General features: G+C 37.3%; 1 protein-coding gene across 11 annotated transcripts in view; it reads left to right on the plus strand.

Moving 5' to 3' along the window:
* THOC2 (THO complex subunit 2) overlaps positions 1-27,738 on the plus strand; it is a 155,520-nt gene that overhangs the window by 118,228 nt on the left and 9,554 nt on the right. For 7 of the 11 annotated variants that reach the window (XM_066248608.1, XM_066248603.1, XM_066248605.1 and 4 more), the window contains exons 21-36: positions 5,197-5,376; positions 6,116-6,280; positions 11,058-11,333; positions 12,724-12,865; positions 13,312-13,469; positions 14,368-14,496; positions 15,450-15,581; positions 15,668-15,852; positions 16,264-16,442; positions 16,673-16,775; positions 18,048-18,478; positions 18,683-18,741; positions 20,165-20,281; positions 25,456-25,593; positions 25,929-25,998; positions 26,081-26,238. In XM_066248608.1, the coding sequence (XP_066104705.1) occupies positions 5,197-5,376; positions 6,116-6,280; positions 11,058-11,333; positions 12,724-12,865; positions 13,312-13,469; positions 14,368-14,496; positions 15,450-15,581; positions 15,668-15,852; positions 16,264-16,442; positions 16,673-16,775; positions 18,048-18,478; positions 18,683-18,741; positions 20,165-20,281; positions 25,456-25,593; positions 25,929-25,998; positions 26,081-26,238 (2,622 nt within the window). The remainder of the gene's footprint in view (positions 1-5,196; positions 5,377-6,115; positions 6,281-11,057; positions 11,334-12,723; positions 12,866-13,311; positions 13,470-14,367; positions 14,497-15,449; positions 15,582-15,667; positions 15,853-16,263; positions 16,443-16,672; positions 16,776-18,047; positions 18,479-18,682; positions 18,742-20,164; positions 20,282-25,455; positions 25,594-25,928; positions 25,999-26,080; positions 26,239-27,738) is intronic. The other 4 variants (XM_066248611.1, XM_066248609.1, XM_066248604.1 and 1 more) reach the window with 3 other exon arrangements.

Below are 27,738 nucleotides of genomic sequence, written 5' to 3' on the forward strand. Positions count from 1 at the left end.
CCGATATGAGTATTGCTACACCTGCTTTTTTTTGGATGTTATTTGCTTGGAGTATTGTTTTCCAGCCTTTCACTTTGAATTTGTTTTTATCCTTGTTACTTAGATGAGTTTCCTGTAGGCAACATACAGTTGGATTTTCTTTTTTAATCCATTCTGCTACTCTGTGTCTTTTTATTGGTGAGTTTAATCCGTTTACATTTAGTGTAATTATTGATACTTGTGAGTTCCCTATTGCCATTTTATATCTTGCTTTCTGTTAGTTTCGTGTCTTGTTTGATCCTTCTCTTTCGTTTTTCTATCTTTTGTTTTTATTTGGTTGTATTCCATACATCTTTCCTCTGTTGCTATCTTTTTTATCTCATGTGCTTCTGTGGTGGTTTTTTCAATGGTGGTTACCTTTGAGTAATGAAAAGGGTCCCTACCCTGTTCATTGTAGCGAACTATTTTGTGAGTACTTTTGCACTCCATCGTCCTTTGCTACTGTTAAACTCCGTCTTCTCCCCGTCTTTCTTTTTGTTGTTGTCACAGTTTAAATTTGGTTTTATTGTGTTCTTCTTGGAGCTTTTACTTGTGGCTCTGTTTTTTTTTTTTGTTCTTTGTATCTGATTGGAGAACCCCCTTTAGTAATTCCTGGAGTGGGGGTTTTCTCATGATAAATTCCCTCATCTTTTCTGTATCTGTGAATGTTTTTATTTCTCCTTCGTATTTGAAGGATAGCTTTGATGGGTATAGTATTCGTGGCTGAAAGTTCCTCTCTTTCAGGACTTTAAATATTGGGGTCCACTCTCTTCTAGCTTGTAGAGTTTCTGCTGAGAAATCTGATGATAATCTAATGGGCCTTCCTTTATATGTTGTATTCTTCTTTTCCCTGGCTGCCTTGAGAATTTTTTCTTTGCTGTTGGTTTGTGTCAATTTCATTATGATATGCCTTGGAGTAGGTTTGTTGGGGTTAAGAAAACTTGGAGTTCTGTTTGCTTCTTGAACTTGAGGCTTTAGTTCTTTCCACAGGCTTGGGAAGTTCTCATCTATTATTTGTTTGAGTATGTTCTCCATTCCATTTTCTCTCTCTTCTCCCTCTGATATACCTATTATTCTTATGTTATTCTTTTTGATGGAGTCAGATAATTCTTGTAGGGCTATCTCATTTTTTTTAATTTTTGAGTCTTTTTCTTCTTCTCTCTGTTGTGCCTCAAGTTGCTTGTCTTCTATTTCACTAATCCTCTCTTCTATCTGACCTGTTCTATTAGCTAAGCTTGTTACTTCGTTTTTCAGCTCGTGAATTGAGTTTTTCATCTCTGTTTGATTTGTTTTTATAGTTTCAATTTCCTTGGACATATATTCTTTGTGTTCATTGAGTTGTTTTCTGAGCTCCCTAAATTGCCTTTCTGTGTTTTCTTGTATATCTCGGAGGATTTTTAGGATTTCTATCTTGAATTCTCTGTCATTTAGCTCCAAGGTTTCCAATATATTAAATTTTTTCTCCATAGATTTTTCCTCATCTAGCTGTGTTACCTCTCTTTCTTTTGTATCCATGATATTCGATTTTCTCTTCCTTAATGGCATCTGAGGGTGGTTTTGTTGATAGTATTAATGAGATTTAATAAAGAATAAAAAGTTAAAAAAAATAAAAAAAAATAAAAAATCAAAAAGAGTTGTTTTTTTAAAAAAAATTAATAATGAAATAAAGAAAAATAAAATAAAATAAAAATTTAATAAAAAAGGAAATTATTCCCCCCTCCTTTTTTCCTCTCCTCTCTTCTCCCCTCTTTCTTGAGAAAATCTTGTGGTGGACTGTGAATTATAACAAACAATGCCTGTGATGGAGGGCCTGAATTGGGGAAAAGTAATAAAGGGGGGGAAAAAAAAGAAAAAAAAAGGAAAAAAAAAAAGAAAAAAGAAAAAAAAAAGAGCGTATGGACCCACAAAAAGCAAATAAGGAAAAAATTTGGGTCAAGAATAAAATGATTTGCTTTTAGGTGTTGGTTGTCTAAGAGTTATGATGAGAGGAATAAGAGGAAAACGGAAAAATGGGGGGACAAATTAAAAACTTACTATTGTATTTAGTGGAACAAGAACTAGATAATATGGAGAGCTAGGGATGGGAGCACTGCTAGTGAGTTAAAAAGGTGAAGTAAAAACCCCCCAAAATGCCACAAACATAGGTTTGAGTCCCAGATAAGATAATTTGTTTGTTATTGAGGTTTGAATGAGAGGAGATGTAAAGGAGAAAGGAAGAAACTAATATAGAGGGAGAAAAGAAAGAGAGAGAGAGAAAAAAAAGAGGGAACCACTAAAAGAAGAAAAAAGAAAGGAGAGAGAGAGAGAGTTAAGGGTTTTGGAGTGCAACCCTCATAGAGAGAAAGGAAGAGAAGAGAAAAGATAATGGGAGATGTAACACTTATGGGTAGTGTAGTTCAAGGAGAGGAGAGAGTAAGACCAGTAGAGAGTTAATCGGCCAAATTGGAGGAAGAAAAAAAAGTATCAAGAATGAAGATAAGAGAAACAAACGAACAAATATAATAAAATGTGATAGGTTATAAAGTCTGCAGATTATTCTTGATTTTGAGAGGTTATCTTCTTGCTTTTTCTTTTCTCTCCCTCTTCCTGGTCGGTAACTCTGTACCCCGGGTTCTGCCCCTTTGGCACGCTCAGGTAGAGGCTTGCAGTTGATAAGTCTCTATGGCAATGTCATGTATTGTGCTTTAGTCTCGTGGGAGTCGAGGCTCATTAGCATTTATAGGCTCCGACAGTGAGAGAGTCCGTGTTCCTGGAGCCTTTCTCCTAGTCTTTCCTTCCTCAATTAGTAGCCTGATAATCCAGCTATGGGGTTGCTGCTGCCTCTGCCTGGATAGTAAGAGGCTCAAAGAGCTGGCAACTCCCCACTCTATTTCCACTCAGCACAGGGCTCTGGGTAAGGCTCAGTCAGTCAGAGCTGCTAGCATAATCAGGCGGGCTTTCCGCCCACTCAAAGACCACTGGCTCTGCCACTCTGTCCGGTAACACAAGCGGGCGCCCACTTCTGGGGGGCGCTTGGAGGAAACTCTCACTCACTGTCTGCGACCAGGATATCCAGCCAGCAGTCTCACGCTCTGAGTAAAACCCCCAACCGCAGGGAAAAGTTGCAGCGTTGGAATTGAGTCTCGCTCCGTCCCCGTGCGCGGCTTTTGCAAGGCGCTGGGGCAGCTCGAGATTCCGCTTTGGCTCACACAAAGGCCCCTGACTCTGCCCCTCTCTGCGATAATACGGGCGCACACTGCGGAGGCACTTGGAGGAATCGCTCACTCCTTATCTGCGCGCGCAACCCAGGATATGAGGCCGGCCGCGGTTCCCTCTGAGTGAAACCCTCACCAGCACGGAAAATCTCCACCGTTGGAAGTAGTTCTCACTCCCTCCCGTGCGTGGCTTTCCCAGGGCACTGGGGCTGCCCAGAGACTCTGTCCTCGGCCCACAGAAAGGCCTCTGACCCTGCCTCTCCGTGGGGCAACACGGGCACCCACTCTCGGGGCCTAGGAAGAAATTCTCGCCCACTAACTGCGCACCGACCAGGAGACCGGGTAAAATGGCCGCTCCGCTTGTCTTTCTTTGTTTGGGTTTGGCGCGAGTGTTAGCTTGTATTGCCCGGGTTGCTACAGGATCAGATTTTCCTCGGCTTGGATCTGTGTGCCACAGCCTGGTTCATCCGTTTGTGCCGCGGCGGCCTGGATCTATTCACCCCCTTTGCCCGCCTCAGTTTCTATATTCACAGTTACCAGAGAAAGCCGCCCTGTTTAGGTTAGTGAGGAAGGCGGAGCATTTCTTACTCCCTTTTTCCTTCGGGGTTTGGTTATATATTTAGCCAATTTTTCACTCAATCATACCTTTGGGTGTATTGCGAAGCATCTGGAAGCTCCAAGTATAGGTTTTTCTGTTTCTGGTTGAAGATCTTGTTGAGTTTTGGGGGAGATTTATCGGTATCGCTTCCTACCCCGCCATTACTCTGACGTCATCTCCCAGCTTCTTTTTAAAAATTGAGATATACTCATTATTCTAACTTTTTTCAAAAGCTGAAACAGGACCTGGTTGTCTGGCTCAGTGGTAGAGCATCGACCCAGCATGTGGAAGTCTGGGGTTTGGTTCCCGGTCAGGGCACTCCCCCCGCTCCCTCTGCCCCTTCTCTCTTACTCTCTTCCTCTCCCACAGCCATGGCTCGATTGATTCGAGTGTCCTGACCCTGTGTGCTGAGGATGACTCTGTGGAGTCTCTGCCTCAGGTGTAAAAAATAGCTCAGTTGTGAGCATGGGCCCAGATGGGCAGAGCATTGGCCCCAGACGGGTAGATCCTGCTCAGGGTCCATGCAGGAGTCTGTCTCTTTGCTTCCCCTCCTCTCACTTAAAATTAAAAAAAGCTGAACCAAAGTCTAAAAGAGTTTTAGTAATACATCTGTAAAGGAAATAAACATCAAATCTTCTGTGGGCCTTGATATCCTAACTGGCATAAATGAGCGTAGTTCCTCTGTTGTTGAATCTACTCCACACTGAATTAAGAATAATCTGTTATAAGGGATTTCATGGCTTGACCAGGTGATGGCACAGTGGATAGAGCATAGGACTGGGACGCAGAGGATCCAGGTTCAAAGCTGTGAGGTTGTCGGCTTGAGTTCGGCCCATCTGGCTTGAGCATGGGCTCACCAGCTTTAGCATGGGGTCACTGGCTTGAGTGTGGGATCATAGACATGACCCCATAGTCACTGACTTGATTCCAAAGGTCACTGGCTTGAAGCCCAAGCTTGCTGGCTTGAGCAAGAGGGTCACTAGGTCTATTGTAGCCCCCCTCACCGGTCAAGGCACATATGAGAAAGCAATCAGTGAACAAGTAAGGTGCTGCAACAAAGAATTGATGCTTCTCATCTCTCTCCCTTCCTGCCTATCTGTCCCTGTCTGTCCCTCTCTCTGTCTCTGTCACAAAAAAATAATAAATGAAAAAGAAACAAAATGGAAACTATGCAGAAGTTTCAAGGCAATTGAGTTATCTTTAAGTCAGTGACTATAATAACCAGTAATAATGTTACTGAAATAAATTTGTGCAGAAAGGGAAGGAATGTAGACTGTATGCGGTTTTCATCTTTCGAATTGTAACTGAACATTTTTTGTCTTTTTCAAATGAGATGGCATGTGGTATGTACTGTACGCTGGTAAATTTATGTCTTCTCTTTTGCAGGGTGGTTATTTTGGCCAGATCAGAAACACTAAAAAATCCTCCCAGAGATTAAAGGATGCACTATTGGACCATGATCTTGCTCTTCCCCTCTGTTTGCTTATGGCTCAGCAGAGGAATGGGGTGATATTTCAGGAAGGTGGAGAGAAACATTTGAAACTTGTGGGAAAGCTCTATGATCAGGCAAGTTAAAGTGGCTTTTGTGTTTATGTTGATTTTATTATCCTGATAATGGTAAAAGAGACTGTTATATAACTTGGAAAATGTCATTTTGCACATATGTTTGTGAAAGCCCTACTGTAAAATAGATATTCTAGAAATAAGGGCTATTTCTGTGCAAATTATTATATTTAAGTGATGAGTGCAGGAGCTTATAATATGTATAAGGTTTTCAATTAAGTAGGTAGCTTTAAGTTCTCTGCTCTCAAATCTTTCCTAATCTCTGGAGTTTCAATCACAACAAAGTAGATGTGATATTTCTAAAATATATTTATAAGTATTAAGCACCAAGAGCTATAGTTAGCTTACAAAATATGTTTAATTATCGCTATCTTACAGGGGAAAATGATCACATATATTTCATAAATGAAGTTTCCATCTTTTAACGGCAATGGAGTTGACTTACATATACATAAAATTATCTGCAATTTAGATAAATATATTCTGCTACTAAAAGCTTGGAACGTGAGACCTAATTGATATTAAAGTCTTAGATTAGTGTCCTTTCCAGTACCTTGGCATCTTATTTGTAATATGATTATGTTTGTAAGTTGTTTCTAAAGTTCTTTCAATTTGTAAAATTTGAATTCATGTTAATCAAAATATTGTTTAAATGACACCTTCATCATTTTGGAAAATGTTTATGTTGGTTTTGTAAAATGGTAGCACATTTGTGTTTTTTTCTCTTATTTTTTAAATTTAGTGTCATGATACCCTGGTACAGTTTGGTGGGTTTTTAGCATCTAATCTAAGCACAGAAGATTATATAAAACGAGTGCCTTCAATTGATGTGCTCTGTAATGAATTTCATACACCACACGATGCAGCATTTTTCCTGTCTAGGCCAATGTATGCACACCATATTTCAGTAAGTATAAATGTCTTTGTTGCCATTTAAGAACGATTCCAAATTATTTTAACTGTTTTATTTGTAATTGCATTTTACTTTGACATAGATATAGATTGTCCCTTGGGGAGTTACTCTTCCTTTAATACTCAGCTCTGAGTAGTGTACAATGGAAATGCCCCCTTTAAAAGTAAGACTTATTAGTTTTATAATTTTACTGTTACTGTCCCACTAGTTGTCCAGGTTGATGTCTTACAGGCCCTGTAGAACTAGAGTTCTCAAACATTAGTGTAGATGAGAATCACCAGCAAAGATCTTTTTTTTTGGTTAATTTTAATGGGGTGACATTGGCAAATCAGGGTACATATGTTCAGAGAAAACATCTCTAGGTTATTTTGACATTTGATTATGCTGCATTCCCATCACCCAAAGTCCAATTGTCTTCCATCACCTTTTAACTGATTTTCTTTGTGCCCCTCCCCTCCCCCAACCCCCTCCCTCTCCTTCCCCCCACCCTGTAACCCCCACACTCTTGTCCATGTCTCTGAGTCTCATTTTTATGTCCCACCTATGTATGGAATCACATAGACCAGCAAAGATCTTAAAAACTCAATCCCATGTCCCCAAATTCTTATTTATTTATTTATTTTTAATTTATTCATTTTAGAAAGGAGATAGAGAGGGAGAGGAGAGAGAGACAGAGAGAGAGAAGGGGGGAGGAGCAGGAAGCATCAACTCCCATATGTGCCTTGACCAGGCAAGCCCAGGGTTTCGAACCGGTGACCTCAGTATTTCCAGGTCGACGCTTTATCCACTGCACCACCACAGGTCAGGCCCCAAATTCTTATTTAATAACTTGAATGATACCTGAAAATTTGCTTGTTTTGCTTTTATTTATTTTTTAACTAAGTACTAGATGATTCTGAAATAAGCGAATGTGGTATGTCTTTCTGAGAAGCACTCTGTGTTTTTTAAATTTTTTTCTTTTTCTTTTTTTGAGAAAGGGACAAAGACAGGGACAGACAAACAGGAAGGGAGAGAAATGAGAAGCATCAACTCATAGTTGCAGCACCTTAGTTGTTCATTGATTGCTTTCTCATATGTGCCTTGACTGGGGGCTCCAGCTGAGCCAGTGACCCCTTGCTCAAGCCAGCGACCTTGAGCTCAAGCCAGCAACCATGGAGTCATGTCTATGATCCCACACCCAAGCCAGTGACCCTGCGCTCAAGGTGGTGAGCCCACATTCAAGCCAACAACTTCGGGGTTTTGAACCTGGGTCCTCAATGTCTCAGACCAATACTCTATCCACTGTGCCACCTCCTGGTCAGGCGAGAAACACTCTTGTTGAATACAGTCTTGTTTCCTCAATGATGGTAATGCTGTCTGTCACATATTTAACTTGCTGTATCATGCATACTGCCTTGAAAGAAATACAGAAATACTTTCCCAGTCCCAAACACTATGAAAACCTTATAGTCTCTGTTGTGTAACTTCTAGGAAAGATGTATTTATAATTTTTTTTTTTGTTTTCTCTCCGCCTAAATGGAAGAAGTAAAAACAGAAAACAACAATATAAAAGCAAACTAGAACTTTTCCAAGCAGGGTATCCTAGGAGTGACTATTGAAATTCAAGTAAGGATATGGGGGAAGAGGAGACAGTCCTAACTGCCAGGACTCTTACCTGCCAAGCAGTGACCTCTAATTGGAATTTACTTTTACTTTTCCCTCAGGGCCATGGTCATTCCTCTGGAAACTTTGATTCTCTCTCCTCCCCCAACTGGAGTCCCAGTATATTCTTAATTTTTGTGTAGAATTAGATTCTGGACCTTCTGTTTATTGTTTTTAAGTCTTTATTATGCAAGGTTTTCTCTACAGATTTTGGGGAAGATCTTCATCCTTTCCCTTAAGTTAGGATACATTCTTTGTTCCCAATAGGGATACAAAGCTGTGTAGTAGAGGCAAGAACAACAGGCAGTGAGAAATTTGGGGTATAATTGATCATTAGCTCTTAGTGTTTACATAGCAACTGCCACAGTCTCACACCTCCCTCTAACGACTAACTAAATGTTAATTGATTTAATTATCACTTTATTAGCATGCAGCTCTTCTTTGCTATATTCTCTAGAGGTAATGAAAGGGGGATAAGGGAGAAGAATTAGGCCTTTTCTTCTCCTTTAGAATCTCTCAATCCAGAATATTGTATGCTCTTTGCATAGTTATGTCTTGTGTTGTCGCCCCACCCCACAGTAGATCAGTCTCAGCTATACAACAGGGGACCTGATTTCTTGAAGCACTGAGGTGGGAGAATTTCTTCATCTCAGGAATTCTGACCTGCCCTGTGCTATACTGAGAAGAGAACACACTAATCAGCGATATTGAACCCTAGCAAACAGGAACACCTGGTTGCCTGAGGTTGGCTGAACTTTTCCAGGTCAGAAAATGGAGCAGGTCATTCATACCAATAGCTACCTTTTCTGTAGCCTGTGTAAAATATTATGCCTTTGTTATTAAAGAGATACAAAAATCTGAACAAATGTCATTTCTCCTTCAGGGTTGAGGAGGAAACAAAGAAGTATACAGAGGTGGTTTATACAGCCATGTGGGAAATAAGTCTGTTGCCCATAGACCCAGAGGCTGCATGCCTCCCTCTGGAAAGGGAATCCTTCAGCAACCTTGGTTGCATTGGATGATATCCCACCTTCCCTGGGGATCCTTGATTTTGCTTTTTGGGTAAAAGCCTCTCTTGAAGAGCCTTTGATGAGAAAATAAGAGTATTGGAGGACTGCTAGGTCCCTTCCATAAGTTGACTACCAGCAGGCTCTAATGGGAATAATTCAGCCAACCAACCACTGCTTAGATTACTGGGTCAGCAAGAGCCTTTTGAATAGTAATTAGAAGGAAGTACAGCAATAACTGTGGATGTCAGTTCTATTTTATTAATCTAGTTTCCCAGGTGACTTTAGATGTAGAACTATTATGCCATTTGACTGAAGATGTTAGCTTGATGAGGGAGTTAAACTGACTTCAGACAAGGCAATGTTCATCTTTGGTAAATATACAATGTAGGTGTCTTTTCTGATCAAGCCTGTTTTTCTTAACTAGATAGGGAATAGTGGTTGCCTAGCAATAGAAGTCATAAGATTCAGAACGAGAGGATTGAGGAGGCTGGGGCTATTATAGAACTCTTTCATACCTGTAACCTAATTTTTCAGTTTTAATTACTGAGAGCCACCTTGTAACATGAGTCTGAAAGAGAGGCCACCTCAATTAATAATCTAGAGCTCACCCAGATCAGATAGCTAAGCTGTCTTATGCAGGTAGTTTCAGCATGGTTTTTTCTTGTGTTTTGTTAGAACCTCAGCAGATGTCATTCTGTTCATAGAGATTTATGTTACTTAGCATCAATAGGACCTTCCCTCCAAATGATAAAACCCTTTTTTATCCCAGCTGCTATTTTCTCAGGTCTCTGATGTAATTGAGACTTCTCTCTCTCATAAGTAATGTTTTTTGTAGCTTTGTTACCTGTGTGGTCTCAGTAGTTAATCACTGTGCTCCCTTAAATGCAAATAACAGAAGATACATCTTCCCACTTCTGGAATAATTGTACCATTCTCAGAGCCTGTTTGAGATACCCTCTGGAACAAAGAGTACTTGGTGTGTCTCTAAGTCCAGCGAGCCTGAGTGAAGCGGCACTCAGAACGGAAACAGCTGGGCTATAAGGAGTCAACACTGCCTATCACGATGCACAACCTTTTAGTTCTGGGTTCCATGTTTAGCAGACACTGTGAATGGTCTAAGTGCTTTGCTAAATCAAGAAGCTTAGTTTTAGATAGCCTCTTAAGTTCATATTCAGTGATAATGGCAAACCCAAACAAAATTTTCTGAGTGAGAGCTCTGTCATCCTAAGAGACTGGACATGAGACAATAACAATAGCTCCATTTGCTATTGTTTTCTTTTTGACATTTGGCATATACTCAACTAATAACGTAGTTCCTCCCATTACACCAACACATTCTTTTTTCCGTACAGTTTAAGAGTATGGCCCTTCTCTGAGCCGTCTCCTAATTAGGATAAACCAACCAGGCCAAAAAGTGTGATGTCAATTCCTGCGCTCTTTTAACTCTAATATACTGTAGCTAGTCACAGAAGATTTTGGTTAGCTTCACATTAGGGTGACCAGTTGGTCCTGGTTTGCCTGAGACTTTCCCAGTTTCAGCACTAAGTCTTGCGTGCTGGGAAACCTCTCAGTTACTGGCGGACTTGGACAGTTGGTCACCCTACTTAGTCGTCTTAAGGTGACTTTCTCATAATCTTTCTTAGTGTTGTCAGTCCAGTTTTTTAATTGATAAATTGTAACAGCTGATAGGTGTATGTGTAGTGATAAAACATTCTGTCTTGGTTGGCTGTTATTAGTTCCATTCTGCCTCTTTGTTATTGTTAAGACATTCTACTTGGTTCCCTTGATTATCAAAAGCAGGAGTGGAAACCCATCTAATACATGAGGCAGTAGTAGGAGAGACAGGGCAGGGGGAATGGACGGGGAGCACGCACACCCTAGTCCCTGACTCAGTAGGTTAGATTCAGTGAGGATCTTCTGAAAAGCTCCTAGTGAGCACATGGGAGTAAACGTTGGAATAGCTTCCAGGGAGGATTTATCTTAAATGTTTTTTGTAAAAATCTAGAATTCCTACAACAGTTTTGATTGGCCATCTTCTGATTTTTGAAAAGGGAACATAGGTTTTTATACTGTGAAAGTCAATGCTATAAATTGTGTGTGTGTTTACTTTTTATTTCTAGTCCAAGTATGATGAACTTAAAAAATCAGAAAAGGGAAGTAAACAGCAACATAAAGTTCACAAGTACATTACATCATGTGAAATGGTGATGGCCCCTGTCCATGAAGCAGTGGTCTCCTTACATGTTTCCAAAGTCTGGGATGATATCAGCCCTCAATTCTATGCTACATTCTGGTCTTTGACAATGTATGACCTTGCAGTTCCGCATACCAGCTATGAACGAGAAGTCAGCAAACTTAAAGTCCAGATGAAAGCAATCGATGACAATCAGGAAATGGTAGGTTTTTCTTTTAGTAGCTTAAGTACAATAACTTCATGGTATTAATTCAGCATTACTGATACTTTTAAATTGTATTAGCTCTGGTTCCTTAAAGCTATAGTCCTGTTGCTATGTAATACTGTCCTAAGTGAGTTAAATGGTGACCTGTCAATGGGTGGGGACAGGGGCTTGGTGAGTATGTAGAGTAAAAGGTATTTGAGTTTGCTTTTCTACTGAAGGATGTGTTAACAACTTAAAGTGATCTGTGTGACTAATTGCAAGAGCAATAAGAGTTCCAAAAAGGAGAAGAACTCTTTAGGAGAAGCTTTATCGAAGAGGTGAACCTTGATTTGGCTTGGCCTTGAAGATAGATGAGGTTTGAAAATATGGAGGCAAATTGGCTACTCTAGAGCTCCAAAAAAGGTGTGACATAGTCCAAAGTTTAAGGAGACCACTTTCACTCTAGCACAGGGGTCCCTAAACTTTTTACACAGGGGGCTAGTTCACTGTCCCTCAGATTGTTGGAGGGCCGGACTATAAAAAAAACCATGAACAAATTCATGTGCACACTGCACATATCTTATTTTAAAGTAAAAAAACAACAAAACAGGAACAAATACAATATTTAAAATAACAAGTAAATTTAAATTAACAAACTGATCAGTATTTCAATGGGAACTATGCTCCTCTCACTGACCACCAATGAAAGAGGTGCCCCTTCCGGAAGTGCGGCAGGGGCCGGATAAATGGCCTCGGGGCTGCATGTGGCCCGCAGGCAGTAGTTTGGGGACCCCTGCTCTAGCAAATGGGCTTAGTAAGACATTTGAATCATTAGGATGGGCCCAGGGTATGTAGAGCAGTGAAAAGAGGACTTGATAAACTTGAGGGTTATTTTAGATGTCTGAGGAAGGACTTGATAATGGTAAAAATACTACTTTAGAAAGATTGCTCTTTTAAAGATGACATCAATAGGAGGGATGCATTTGATAGGGGAAGTGGACTAGCGTTAGGCTGGTGATCAGCCAGGTGGCTTTTTGGGTAATTCATTGTGAAGTGCTGAGAACACATAGACTGTGGTGGAGGTTGTGGGAATGCGCAAAACTTGTAAGCAATTGGAAAGATTGGCATGAAGGAGAAGGAGGAGTCAAAGATGACTCTATCTCTCAGAATAAAAGTACTATATAGTAGTATTGGGAAGGAGACCTGTTTGTATGGTGTAGAAAGACTGGATGACTTTGTCTTGAATTTGTTAAATGAAGATGAAAACACATCTAAGTAGACTCCTAAACACCCCTATTGAAGTAATTACTATAAAATATCAGCATTTATCTGTTTTTGAATTTTTTAAAGACAAGAAAGGGAGGTAATATGCCTATGGTTAAAAAGTATCTAACTTAATACCTTGTAGCCTCCAAATAAAAAGAAAAAGGAGAAGGAGCGCTGTACTGCCCTTCAGGACAAGCTTCTTGAAGAAGAAAAGAAGCAGATGGAACATGTACAGCGAGTTCTACAGAGACTGAAGCTGGAAAAGGACAACTGGCTCTTAGCAAGTATGTTGTTGGAATTGTTACATTCCTGCTACTGCTAAATTACAGAAGTGAACCTTTATAACTGGATTTGTTGAAGTGCACTGTTTGTATTTCAATGGTGTTCACTGTCCCATTCTTTGGTTATTCATTAGTGCAGAGTCAGCTTCACATGTTCACTGAAGGAATTGATTTAGTTTGCTTGTGAAATTAATTAGCTTATAACTACAACTGGCAGCTATCATTCAACTTTTCTGTGTAAAATCATATTTCTGGAGAAATTCTGGATGGAAAAGTATCCAGAGTTGACAGTGAAAGTCCTATTCCAGGCATGACCTTTTGGTTACAAATGAGAAATAGTTTGTGGTTTTATAGCATTCTCTACACTAAAGTTAATATGTTGTCATGTTTAGTGACCTCAAGGCACTTAGGGAGAAGTTTGCCGATTAATATATTCTTCTTATTTTTAGAATCTACCAAAAATGAGACCATTACAAAATTTCTACAGCTGTGTATATTTCCTCGATGTATTTTTTCAGCAATTGATGCTGTTTACTGTGCTCGTTTTGTTGAATTGGTACATCAACAGAAAACTCCAAATTTTTCCACACTTCTTTGCTATGATCGAGTAAGTTCTTTTTATTGCAACTTTTTTTAGAAAGTCTCATGCAAATATAGCTAAACATTATAATCTATAGAAATATTATTGTCTGTGTGTGTGGTTAAAAGTATGACCTCAAGAGCCAAGTGCTTGAACTTGAATCCTAGCTCTGCTGCTTTCCGGCTACATGATGTTTAGCAAGTTTTTTTATCCTCTTTGTGCCTCTTATCTGTAAAATTGGGTAATAGTACCTGTTTCATAAGATTGCCGTGAGGATTAAATGAGTTACTACACGCAAAAGCACTTTGAATAGGGTCTGATGTGTAATAAGCACCTCTAGTTACTCTATTAACATTTGCGTTTATGTGTTTGCCATAATAGGTAGAAGATCTTCTCCATTTTTAACTTTCACTCCCTCAAAAACAACAAAAAGCTTATACCTTTGCACATACATAAAAGCTAGGATGTTTCGCAGTATGGTCAAATTCACAGATTTTTGCATCTGGTTTTTTTGTTAACAGATTACTGTATTCTGTGTTTTAAAAATGTAATGTATGTTCAGGATGTCAGCTGCCTCTTTCTAATTTCTATCAGCCTTGCCTCTGCTTATTGTCCCCCTAATCCCAGTAATACCTATGGCTAAGTCTTTGTCAAGTTAGGATGTAATAATAATGATAGCTTTTTCTTCTGTCACTGTAAATCAGCTTTCTTTATAAAAATTTTGTTATTGTTCTTGTTGTTTTATGAATGTGCTGTTTTCTCACAAAAGCCAAAAATTTAAAGGTCTCTGGGATTGTGGCTATAAAAGGGGCAAATAGATTTTGACTAAATTTACCTGTTTAGTTTATTTTGATTTGCTGTAACACGATATTTTGGTATTTTTGAACTTGATTTACTTTTATTTTTCAAACATGTTTTCTTGTAGGTTTTTTCTGACATAATTTACACAGTTGCAAGCTGTACTGAAAATGAAGCTAGTAGATACGGGAGATTTCTTTGCTGCATGTTAGAGACTGTAACCAGGTGGCACAGTGACAGAGCCACATATGAAAAGGTAGGACTAAAAATCTGCTTGTATTTTATCCATGTGTATAATGACCACCTCCAGTAATTTCAAGGTTGTTCAGTTTTATAAGGGAAGCTGAGTTGAAGATTCAGTTGTAAAACAGTGTTGAACCTTTTAGAGTAGTATGAATGTTCATGTACGTCCTCGTGCCTCCTGACCATCCAGAGTATGATCATACATGTGTAAAGCAACATTAAAAAAAGGCAAATGTATGTTCTTCTTATTTTCATAAATTGGTTATCAAACAAACATGATTTTAAGTTAATAAAACTGTAGTTGGAACTAATTTCACTTTTTTGAAAAAATATTCACTCTTGGGGGTCAGTGAGCATGATAAAAATTCACTACTCAAAGGGTTAAAATTTAAGCTTAATTCATCCATTATTAAAAGTGCTATATACTTTTATCTAAACTATTTCCAAGTGATAACATTCCAAGTTAATATCATTGAATAAACTGACCATTTCTGTGAAAACTACCTGTCATTCAAAGACACATTGTGTTTTGTGTTTTCACATAGAATCATTAACCTAGTCTACTTAAATTTCCACCTCTGCTATTTTGGGGGAAATTTTTTTCTTTAAAAGTAACAACCTGCCTGACCAATGGTGGTGCAGTGGGTAGAGCATTGATCTGAAATGCTGAGTTCCCAGGTTCAAAACCCCAAGGTTACTAGCTTGTCTGAGGGCTTATCAGCTTGAGCATGGGATTATCAACATGATCTCAAGGTTGCTGGCTTGAGCAAGGGGTCACTAGCTCAGCTGTAGCCCTCTGGTACATATGAGAAGCAATCAATGAACAACTAAAAAGTGAAGCAACTACGAGTTGATGATTCTCCTTTTCTCTCCCTTTCTCTCCCCTTCTCTTTTGAAATCAATAATAATAATAAAAAACATTTAAAATGTCTTAAATAAAAGTTAACAACCTTCTCCTCCCCTTAGGAATGTGGGAATTATCCAGGATTCCTTACTATATTACGGGCAACTGGATTTGATGGTGGAAATAAAGCCGATCAATTAGACTATGAAAATTTTCGACATGTTGTACATAAATGGCATTACAAGCTAACCAAGGTAAAAAAATTGTACTTCTCAAAGGTGTTTTTTTTCTCTTCATACATATACATTTATAATAATGGATCTTTAAATGTTTTTTGTAGGCATCAGTACATTGCCTTGAAACAGGCGAATATACTCATATCAGGAATATCTTGATCGTGTTAACAAAAATCCTTCCTTGGTACCCAAAAGTTTTGAATCTGGGTCAGGCTTTGGAAAGAAGAGTACATAAAATCTGCCAAGAAGAAAAAGAGAAGAGGCCTGATCTATATGCATTGGCTATGGGGTAACACAATTATACTTTAATGTGATTTATGAGACTAGGTAACAGAAGGATTCTGAAGACTTTAAAATGTTTTACAGTGTTGAAGTTTATCTTCTGCTTTACTTCAGGAAATTATGGGAGATTATGCGATCATGTTCCCACGGGCTGGTGAGAGTTGTCACTTCTGATTATCAGCTTCCGGTCTATACTGGATGATAGTTTTACAAGTTATAGATAATATGTACTGGTTCAGAGGAAATAAATCTTATCAGTTGGGTTATCAGATTTTCAATAGTGAAAAAAAGGCATCTTAGTTTAAGGATTAGTTTACATTGAAATTTTTATTTAACTTGCTAATTTTATTCTTTTAAACCCCATGTTTGTGTGTTTTGATTTGTATTTGTATATTTAAACACTTTGTGCGACTTTCAGCTACTCTGGGCAGTTGAAAAGTAGAAAGTCATACATGATACCTGAAAATGAGTTTCATCACAAAGACCCCCCTCCGAGGAATGCAGTTGCCAGTGTACAAAATGGGCCTGGCGGTGGGTCTTCTTCATCATCGATAGGAAGTGCATCTAAATCTGATGAGAGCAGTGCTGAGGAGAATGGTATGCTCATTTGTAGACATTTATAAGTCGTATAGTTTGTTTCAACAAGCTGTAATGTTTTGTATCATATGACAAGTAAAATGCTGCCTTATAATTACCTTTTTATTCCCTAGGTAGCAATATATAACTGTCAAGAACTAATCAGTCCTTTGTCTCTAATCATTTTGCTGTGAAATTGTAATTTACATTCAATTAGGGACGTATCAAATAAAATCTTACCTTTATTTCAGATAAATCAAGGGAGAGATCTCAGTGTGGTGTGAAAGCTGTTAATAAAGCTTCGAGTGCCACACCGAAAGGGAATTCAAGCAATGGAAATAGTGGCTCTAACAGGTAGGAACACTGTTCTTTATGTCAAAATCACAAATTCTTGTATTTCTAACCTCATTAGACATGAATGGAAGAAGGCAGTAGTTGAATACTATGAAAGTCATTTCTGCTGGACTTCCACATTTTGATGATGTGCTTATTGTCCTCTTATGTTTTGTATAATGCTGAGACTGACTTTCTTTCCCCAGTTGGGATATGCAGGGGAAGGTAGAGAGTGAAGTTAAGAAAGCATTTTAAGGTTGTTTGCTGTGGACAATGAATAAGGATAATTAACATAAGAGAAGCCTACATTGATTTAGATTAGTGATCCAGACAGCCAAGTGATCCAGTTCCTGACAGTAGCACCCTTGATTAGCTTGTTGGGATAATTGTTGGTTGTTACCTTGTAACCCTCAAAGGTATTTAATGTATACAAAAAAAATGGCCTGGCATCAGTTTAATTATTCTTTTAAATCTGCTATTCATCAATTTGGTTATTATTTGCTGGATAAACAAGTACTTCCTTTTTAGTTACCTTTATTTCAGATAAGTCTAAAAGTTGTCCTTTAGTTTTCAAAGGGCTGTTCTTAGTTCTCTAATTTTTCTTTTTCTTTTATATTTTATTTATTGATTTTTTTGAGGGAAGGAAGAGAGAGAGAAAGAGAAGGAAAGTTGGAAAATGGGGGGGAGAAGTGGAAAGCACCTACTTGAAGTAGTTGTGTTGTTTCCTGTATGTGCCTTGACCAGGCAAGCCCAGGGATTTGAACTGGCAACCTCAGGTGTTGCAGGTTGATGCTTTATCCACTGAGCCACCACTGGTCAGGTAGTTTTATAAATTTTCAAGTCAATAAGAAACCCTTAATGATTTAAAATGTGAAATATTGCCTGACCGGTGGTGACACAGTGGCTAGAGCATCGATCTGGGGAACTGAGGTCCCAGGTTTGAAACCCCAAGATTGCCAGCTTGAGTGCAGGCTCATCCAGCTTGAGTACAGGGTCACTGGCTTGAGTGTGGGGTCATCGACATGGCTTGAGCAAGGGGTCACTTGGTCTGCTGTAGCCTCCCCCCACCCCCGTCAAGACACATGATAAAGCAATCAGTGAGCAACTAAGGTGCTGCAACTATGAATTGATGCTTCTCATCTCCTCCAATTTTATATATACTGCTCATAAAAATTTGGGGATATTTTATTTCTTCATATTAATTTTTTTTTGTGTGTGTGTATGTATATATATATATATATATATATATATCATGACTGTTTTGTATTAAAATTTTATATTTTTATTCTTAAGCAGCAAAACCATTAAAGAAAATGAAAAAGAAAAAGGGAAAGAGAAAGAAAAAGAGAAAAAAGAAAAGACTCCAGCTACTACTCCAGAGGCCAGGGTGCTTGGTAAAGATGGTAAAGAAAAACCGAAGGAAGAGCGACCAAATAAAGATGAAAAAGCAAGAGAGACGAAGGAAAGAACACCTAAGTCCGACAAAGAGAAAGAAAAATTGAAGAAGGAAGAAAAAGCTAAAGATGAGAAATTCAAGACCACTGTCCCCAACGTAGAATCAAAATCAACTCAAGAAAAGGAAAGGGAGAAGGAGCCATCCAGAGAAAGAGATATAGCAAAGGAAATGAAATCAAAGGAAAATGTTAAAGGAGGAGAAAAAACACCAGTTTCTGGGTCCTTGAAGTCACCTGTTCCCCGATCAGATATTAGTGAGCCTGAAAGGGGCAAGTTTGTCTTTCTTTATATTTGTTTCCCTTTGGCTATTGTAATGTATTAGTGGCTTTTTGTCTCCTTGTTTTGACAACTTATCTAGGACCTTTACTGGGGCAGCTAATACTTGATGATCTAAAAAGCTGGTGATTTTTTGAAGTGTTTGAAAAAAAGTAGAAGTATGCCTTATTGTGACCATTGCCTTTTTTTCCCAACAGAACAAAAACGCCGCAAAATTGATACCCACCCTTCTCCATCACATTCCTCAACAGTAAAGGTTAGTATAGCCTGAGGAAGGCAGCGCCCGTGTTAGGCTCACCTGTTTGGAATACGTGTCCTGACTTCCTTCAAGTCTTGTGCCAAGTATTCACTGGAGCTACTGGAGGTTTTATGTTGCATTAGAAAATGAATTTTTTACATATTGGTGGACTGATATTTTTTTTCCTATTGAGTATTTTTGTAATAGAAATGTTAAAACTTCAAGGACCTAGCACTGATTTTGTAGTGTTTCAAAGTGCAAGAGAAATTTTACCCAGAAGTGCCTCACTGCTTTAAGCAGTCTTTTTGGAGTGCAATGGTAGCTACAAGCAAATGAATCTTTTCAGCAGAATGAAGCCTATTTTTCGGGAGATTGAAGAATATATAGCACTGAAGACTTCCTGGATGATACAAGAGAAACAAGATACCTCTGAATTCATCAAGCTTCTTGATGAGCATCATACCGATGTGTGCCTTCTAAGAAGGAATCTTGAAACGAGTTCCGTTTTAAAGTCTCCTTGGTGATCAGTTCTCCTGTAGTGTATATTCAGTGAGCATGCAGCTTCTGTTGTATCTTCCCTTGGAGGTTTGTTTATACCCATTGGGTTCCCAACAAGTTGAACCTTGCGTTACAATAAAAGCAGATGTGGCATCCAACCCTACTACCCAGCAAAGAGAAACCCCAGGCTTTCAACTGAAGCACAAAATCGTGGGTGTAGCCTTCTTGAAGACTCAGGGTAGCCATTCCTTGCTCCATATTTAATTTTAATTCTAAAGTCATCTAATGTCATGGAATCTTTGAATTTGCAATACGTTGAACTTTTAAAACTGTAAGTTAACTAATTCTTCTTCATCAAGAGCACTGTGGTGGAATACAGTAATTGATTTCTTTTTCTTTCTTTTAAGTGCTTTTTTTTTTCCTTCCCCCGTCCCCTCGGGAGGTATGAGATTCACCACCAGAGGCACTTTGCAAAAAATAGAAAAAGTCATTACTCTTTTATAAAATACAATTGGTTTTTTGTAAATATAATGCCACTGAGTTTTTTGGTTACGATAAAAAAAATGTGTATATTTATGTCAAGTCACAGTAAAGTAAAAATTGGAACCTCCCAATTAAAGGAAAACTATGAAAATGTAAGAGTGTTGTTCTTCCACAGTGACCACCACTATTTTAAACCTTTTGTGTAGAAAAAAATTCTTGATTTCTTAAGCCTCTAGCATTACCTACAGCCTAAGTACAGTGTAATGAAAATATGTGGCATTGACATTTATTTTTAAAATCTGAGCAGAGAAAGCATTTTGTTACATTGAGTACATATAATTTAGTTTTTTTGAACATTACAATTCCATTACATGATTTTGCTTTTTTTTTATTGTTGATACTCATGTAATAATGACATCACAAGATTTATCCTCACAAGAAGTAGCTGGTTTATTTCCAGGTTACAGCCATACTTCCCAAAGCTCTTCTGGGTTCTGAGAACTATTCCAGCTCACCTGTCATCTCCATTCATTTTCTACAGGACAGTCTCATCGAACTCAAGGAGTCTTCAGCAAAGGTTTGAGTCTTTTAAAATCATCATGCCTAAGTAAAACAAAAAAAAAGTCTTCATTTATTTAGTATATACCCTTTCCCTAGCAAATTCAGTGAGCTAGTAGAATGACCTTTAAAAATACCTATCACTAAATGAAACAATGGATGACAATGGTCCCTTTTAATGAGATTGTTGTAAAATGTGTGTAATGTGGCAACATTTCTATAGTCCCTCCTTGCTTGCTGTGTTTTGCATCATTCTTTCATACTTTAAAATCTGGAAATTAAGGTTTGGGAAGACATTGTTGGTTTACTTTGGGGAATAGGCTTATTTAATTTCTTAAAACAAATCTGTCAAGCTGTTTTCTGACTTTTTAAGGCAACCTGAAAGACAAAAAAAAAAAAAAATTTGATGCATTCACATAACCATTCTAAACACTGAGCCTATATGAATCCATTAATTTCTTTTATATTGCCTCTGCTGAGCTACCTTTTTGTAGTTGTAGCATAATATCAAGAAATATGGTTAATGTAAACTAATACTTTTTCTGGAGGGAAATACTCAACTTGATGGTTGTGTTTACATGTTAGTATTAATTCTTGCCTATTAAATCTCTACTTTCTTGAGTAGTACTGCTACTAAAAATAATGTGCAGTCTGTGTATTTATTACAGAGTTCATTTCATTATTGTAGTTGAATTATCCATTGTTCATGTTATTTTGTCTTTATTATTACAAAACTTGTATTCTTCTTTACTTTGATATTCTATTTTGCCTTTTCTTATATATCTGCTAAGTATGATTCCTTACTGGTGGATCAATGCAAAATTAAATTTTGAAACAAAGCCAGTTGACAGTACTAACTGCTTTTAGATCTATAGCTTTACAATGAAATGTCTGTGGATATTGGGCAAATAAGCATTAATTTTTAACAATTTAGATTAGCCAATGTGCCTGTGACCTGAAATTGTAGTATTGTTTTTAGAATATACTGTATTAAGAGTATCAGCTGTACTGTGAATGCTGTCTTTTAAAGTAAAAATTTTTATTGACTAAAATATGTATTGCAACATAGTAGGTTTTCGTAACCAGTTTGGGATTGTGTATGTCAGTCTTAACCATCAGTGGCTTGTGTGGGCTATTTTAAATTTATGGGTTAACAATGTTACTTTGTGAGTATTTATTTCCTGAAAAATACATTGAAGCAGTTTGAAACCTGCTGTTATAGTTTATTGGATTTTCTAATCAATGATGAAGATAATGGTTCCTTACATTTGTGAAAGCCTTTTGAAAATAAAACATATGTGAGAGAAACATATGTTATCTCATTTCGTGCTCATTACAGTGCTGTGAGGTAGAAAGAGCAGGTGGTAGTATCTTTTTGACAAGTAAGAGACTGAAGAAGTTCTTGATTCTTTCCCAGTGGTGTATAACTTGTCAGTACCAACCTTTGACTATAGTTAAGGTTTATCAGGTGTTCTTACCACAATGAAAAAGAAATTGCAGGAAAAGTAATTATGGTTCCTTGATTCTTGCGCCTATTTCAGCAGTAGTTGACAGGGTTCCTATAACTCCTTTAGTGTGTTTGTCTTGTTTTTAAATTATAGTGATTCAAGTCAATCTTCCTACCTCTTTCCTTTTTAAAATAAGATAGTGACTTTTTTGGTATTTAAAATTCAATAGATATATTCCACAGTCAACCAGAAAATTTTGAAAATGTCATATGAATACACTTCTAAAAATTACGTGACTCATACCACTTTTCAGATAGTGTTTTAGAATGGTACCTGCTAGTATTTTTTGGTGTTCAATAAATATTAGAAATGAACACTTGGGCCTTTGAACTTCTGTAAAGCATCCAAAGTTTACTGGTCTGCATAGTAATTGATGTTGCATTTTTATGTATCTAGGAAATTTAATAGTATGTGAATGACTTAGAAAAAAATTTACTGGACTTTGAATGATCTCTAAAATATGTTGCTCTATATACACTCACTTTTCTTGGGGTAGCTTTTACTTTTTAGAGGATTTGACAGGCATGTGTCTATTTTTTCATGGTGTCTTGTCACTTGTACATATAAAATTATTCCCCTGCTTTAGTTTAACCCTTTAGTTTGCCCTGGGTTACTCTTTTAAAAAAAAATTACTATTTTCACTTTCTATCTTATAGGAAAACATAATATATGGACTTGACTTTTCTTTTTTTTCTTTTTTTATATGAGAGGCACAGAGGCAGAAACAGACTCCTGTATGCGCCCTGACCGGGATCCACCTGGCAAACCCACTAGGGGGCAATGCTCCATTGCTCAGGAACAGAGCCTTTTAGTGCCTAAGGTGGAGGCCATGGAGCTATCCTCAGTGCCTGAGGGAAACTCGCTCAAACCACTTGAGCCATGGCTGCGGGAGGAGAAGAGAGAGAGAGAGAGTGAGAAAGGGAGGGGAGGGGTGGAGAAGCAGATGGTCGCTTCTCCTGTGTGCCCTTACAAGGAATTGAACTGGGACTTCCACACGCTGGATGGATGCTCTACCGCTGAGCAAACCGGCCAGGGCTGGACTTGGATTTTCAAGTAGGATTAGTTAAAGGGAAAATAATCTAGTCTAGTATCCAAATATTTTTTCAGTTCACCTTCCATCCTCAGTTTCCAATTGGCATATTTCCAGTTTGGTCGGTTGTGTTTTTTCCTAGCAGTTCTACTAGCTGTGTTTAAGAAAGCATGTGTGAAAAGCATGCTCCCTTAACTTAGTTTCTGTGTAATTTAGGAGGTCAGCAATAACCACCTCAAAAGAGGATGCTGCTTTTAATTCTCTTTCTCTTCACCATCTTAAAACAAGGATTGACAGCCAAACCCAAGCCTACAAGTGAGGCCATCTTTATATATTATAACCTTAATGAAGTCAATGTAGCAATTATCTCTAAACAGATTTTGAAAATCAATCAAATTGTTTTTGGACCTTATGACCCTAATGTCAAAATAAAAGCAAATCAAAAACAAAATTCTACAATGCTACATGCAGATCAGTTTAACAAATCATTAATTTTATTTGGCAGACATATATTGAATACCCACTGTGTGTACAAGGCAGTAGTAAGTGTGTAAAAGTAGAAAAAACACATTGGCTCCCCTACCACACTGGAAAGTATGTTATGGACAAAAATAAATTACATGAAATTAACAGGGAATACCTGTCACAAAAAGGTGAATATATGGTAATACAAGTTCACTGGAAAGTAAGTTGCAGAGTTGGGAGACAATTGAACTGGTGATGGCTTCTGAGTCATCTTTGAAGGCTAAGTAGGATTTTAAGAGATTAAGGTAAAAAGCAAACAACCATTCTGTTGAAGAGAACTGGGAAGGTCAGGATGTTAGGGAGAAGTGGTAGCCACAGCAGAGTGCACTGGGCACTCCATAGTAGGATATCATTGTGCAAAGGTTGTGAAGAGCTTGGAATATCTAAGCTAAGGAGTATGCATTTTATTCCGTAGGTAATGACTTTGTTTTTGTGGAAGTGAGTATCATGATCAGAACTATTCTTAGAAGAGTGAAAAGAAGGAATAGAATTGAGTACATTTCTAAACTAAAAATTTCTAGGTTTCTCAATTCCTTGCAATACAGACTTCAGATTAGGCACAGTTAAAAGACTTCATTGTGTGTGTGTGTGTGTGTGTGTGCGCGCGCGCGCGCGCATATGTGCTTGTGTGTACACGCACGCGTGCTCGTGGGCTTATTAGTAGCCAGAAAAAATTGTTTTTTTACTTTTATTGGGGGCATTAAGCAGTACTTCCTTTAGAGAAATCTTCGAGTATTGCAGTAATATATTATTTCTGTTGTTGTATCAGTTTAATGAATAATATTAAGACAGGAACACACCTCATAAATAGAAAATCTTGAAGTGTCATTTAGTGCATCATACCTAGCCAGAGTACATTTTGTACAAGCACTTTTATGACTGTTTCTAATCCTCTTGCTCTTTGTTATTAATGAACATTTTGTCTATTTCAGTTGATCATCATCAACTCTTAAACATTGACATTTTAAAGACTCTACTTCTGCATTGTATGGCAGTATTTCTGAGCCAGCTGAATTGAAAATATTAGGTGGTTTTAAAAAAAATGTGTTTCTTTAATTCTCAAACTGATGGCTGTCATTTCTTTTCATGTATTTCTTTGAATATCAAAGGATTTCCTTGTGTAAAAATATTTGACTTTTGACTCACTGTTTTTTTTTTTTCATTCCTAAGGTATAACTAGAATTGTGCAGTGATGTAATGAGTTATATTCAGTATTCTGCTATCTAATACTTTTAATGTCTTAAACATAAGCTTGTAGCACAGTTTAAATGCTGTAAGGTTAGGCATTTGTTTGCTTCTTTAATAATTTCTTTTATAATGGATTTCTGTATTTACAACTCACATAATTATTTAGAGTTAGCAAATCCTTGATTGTTGGCCGTTTATTGCCTATAGGCCTTTTGGCAGAGAAAGAATAGGCAGAAGAACATTGGTTCATTTTTCAGTCTTTAAGGTATTTCATCATCCCCAGCTGACGATATGGTGTTCTTTTCCTTTTTAATTAATCTATTTTCTAATTTACATGGTTTTCTGAGTTATTTAGACCCAGTAAGACAAATTTCACAGTTAGTTGTGATTATCTGATAGAAAGTGGAGTGCTTTCGGAAGTGGACAGTATATATAGCCTTTCCATTTATAAAAATAATTTAGGATAATTTATGCATGTTGTACTCTGAGGCAGAAAAGACTTATTAGTCATAGGTAGGCTTTATTTTATACTTTTGGTCACTGTCATTGATTGCCTATCAGGAGATGGTAAAACTACTTAAAATTTCCATGATTATGTAGAGGTTTGTATTTTCTTTTTACAGTAGAAAAGTCTGTTTTTCACATTGGGACTCTTGTAAGGGTTATAGGACTTCCTCAGAGCTATAAAGAAAACTGTAGCTTGTGAATTTATTAATGAGCCTCAGTCCAGGCAGGAATGAGCTGATAGTTTTTATAAGATCAAGAATTGAAGTCTGTGCATAATTTGTGCCATGTTCTTATTTTACCTCTTGTAATCCAGACAGCTGACCAGTTTTGACTTTGGGTCTAACTACCAATTGCCTTTCATTAAATAAACAATCAAGCAAATGATACCAATATGGAAAACTAATAATCTTTAGTAATGTTGCCTTAATTTAACAGCTCTACCTTAATCATACTCCTTCACCACTGTCCAAGAGCAAGGAGAGAGAAATGGACAAGAAAGATTTGGACAAGTCAAGGGAAAGATCCAGAGAAAGAGAGAAAAGAGATGAAAAGGACAGGAAAGAGCGGAAAAGGGTTTGTAATTTCTTCAAACTAGTTTGGAAAGCTCATTATCATGTAAAATTGTATGTTTGCTGCCTATTTTTAAAGTGCTAGATTTTGTTGCATGGCACTCTGTTATTTAGTATTTTAATTGGTATTTTCACTTAAAGTGTGTTTGAATCTTCTGCAGAGATAGGATTGTCAGTCTAATAATCTCTGCCAGCTCTTCCTTCATGTCATTTCACCAAGTACGTGAAACTACCACCAGTATTCTTCAGTGCTAGTTAGCTGTGCCTTTGTATAAAAGTAAGACTTTTAAACAAAAACATAAACTCTTGATCAATGTAGTTCACAATTCTTGGTTCTAGGATCACTCAAACAATGACCGGGAAGTGCTACCGGACTTAACCAAGAGGCGAAAAGAGGAAAATGGAACAAGTAGGTAGACTTATCAATACTTTTGAAGCAGTCATCTAACTGAATTGAAAATGGCTTTCATGATTCTCTTTTATAATTTTAGTGGCAGTTTCAAAACACAAAAGTGAAAGTCCATGTGAGTCTCCTTATCCAAATGAGAAAGACAAGGAAAAAAATAAGTCAAAATCTTCAGGCAAAGAAAAAGGTGGTGATTCATTTAAATCTGAAAAGATGGATAAAATCTCCTCCAGTGGGAAAAAGGTAAATTAGGAAAACAAAGGAACAATAATATACTTTGCTTAAAAAATTACCCATTTAAAAATTTAGCAAATATTGAGGTTCCTTTGTAGTCAAATAGTCTGTTGTTAATTATTTGGGATGGGAAGGTGAGACATAAGGGGAGGGTCCTTTATCTGGGGGAGTTGGAGCCCTTTCAGTCCCAGATTTCTGGGAGGGTAGACTTTATTCGGAATTCCTTTCCTCTCCATTCCACCCCCACATATTTCTATTCATTGAGTTTCAGCCTTTCTGTGTTTTCCTTTTTTCCTGCCAACAATGCTTTTAATTTATCTTTATCCATGAGATTAAAATATGGTTACATGTATTCTCCCTGATCATTACAATGTCATAAAGTCAAAAAATGTTTAATTGTGGTTCTAAACATTTTTATAACATTTTATCATAATAACCTATGTGTTTGCAACTTGTATTTGATTCTCAAATTAAGCATAACGTACATTATCTTAGATACTAGTGGATGAAATTCAAAATACATCTCGTGTTGGTTATAAAGTAAACAAGTCATTACTAAAGTATAAAGTGATTACAAAGGATTATATGGTATATAATCAAAGTATATGTCACATATTTATAGTTGTTAAAAGCAGTTTTGGAAAGTTATAAGGTAATAGTTTTAGAATTTTTATATGCTTTAATAAAGGGGAGGTTGCTCCTTTTAAATATTTTTTAAATTGAGATAAGGTTTACCTAACATAAAACGAACCATTTTAAAGTATACAATCAGTGTGGCATTTGGTATATTTACAGTGTTGTGCAATCACCATCTTTATCTAGTTCCAAAACATTTTCATCACCCCAAAGGGAAACTCCATGCCCATGGAATTAAGAAGTAATTCCCCATTTTTCCCTCCCTTTATCCTCTGGAAAAAATTAATCTGTTTTCTGTCTCTCTGGATTTACCAATTTTGGATATTTTATATAAATGGAATCATATAATAAAGTGGCCTTTTTGTCTGACTTCTTTTACTTAACATACTGTTTTTGAGATTTCTTCCATGGTGTAGCATGGCTCAATACTTCATTTCTTTATATGGCTAAATAATAGTTCATTGTAGGAATATACCACAGTTGTTGACCATTTGTCATTTAATGGACTTTTGTGTTGTTTTCTACCTTTTGGCTGTGGATAGTGCTGCTATGAACTATTTGTTTGAATATCTGTTTTAAAATATCTGTGTGCATGCCCAGGAGAGGATTTTCTGGGTTATGTGGGAATACTATGCTTAACTTTTTGAGGAACTACCAAGCTATTTTCCACAGTGGCAGCACAGTTTATATTTCTACCAGCAATGCGTAAGGGTGCCAATTTCTCTATATCCTTGCCAACGCTATTTTTCTTTTTTAAGAAATTACAGGTTTACTTATTTTTTATTATATAGTCATGCTAGTGGGTATGAAGTGGCATTTCATTGTGGTTTTGATTTTGCAATTCCTTAAATGACTAATGATGTAGAGCATCTT

The sequence above is a fragment of the Saccopteryx bilineata genome, chromosome X (genome assembly GCF_036850765.1).
Source record: "Saccopteryx bilineata isolate mSacBil1 chromosome X, mSacBil1_pri_phased_curated, whole genome shotgun sequence".
NCBI classification, from domain to species: domain Eukaryota; kingdom Metazoa; phylum Chordata; class Mammalia; order Chiroptera; family Emballonuridae; genus Saccopteryx; species Saccopteryx bilineata.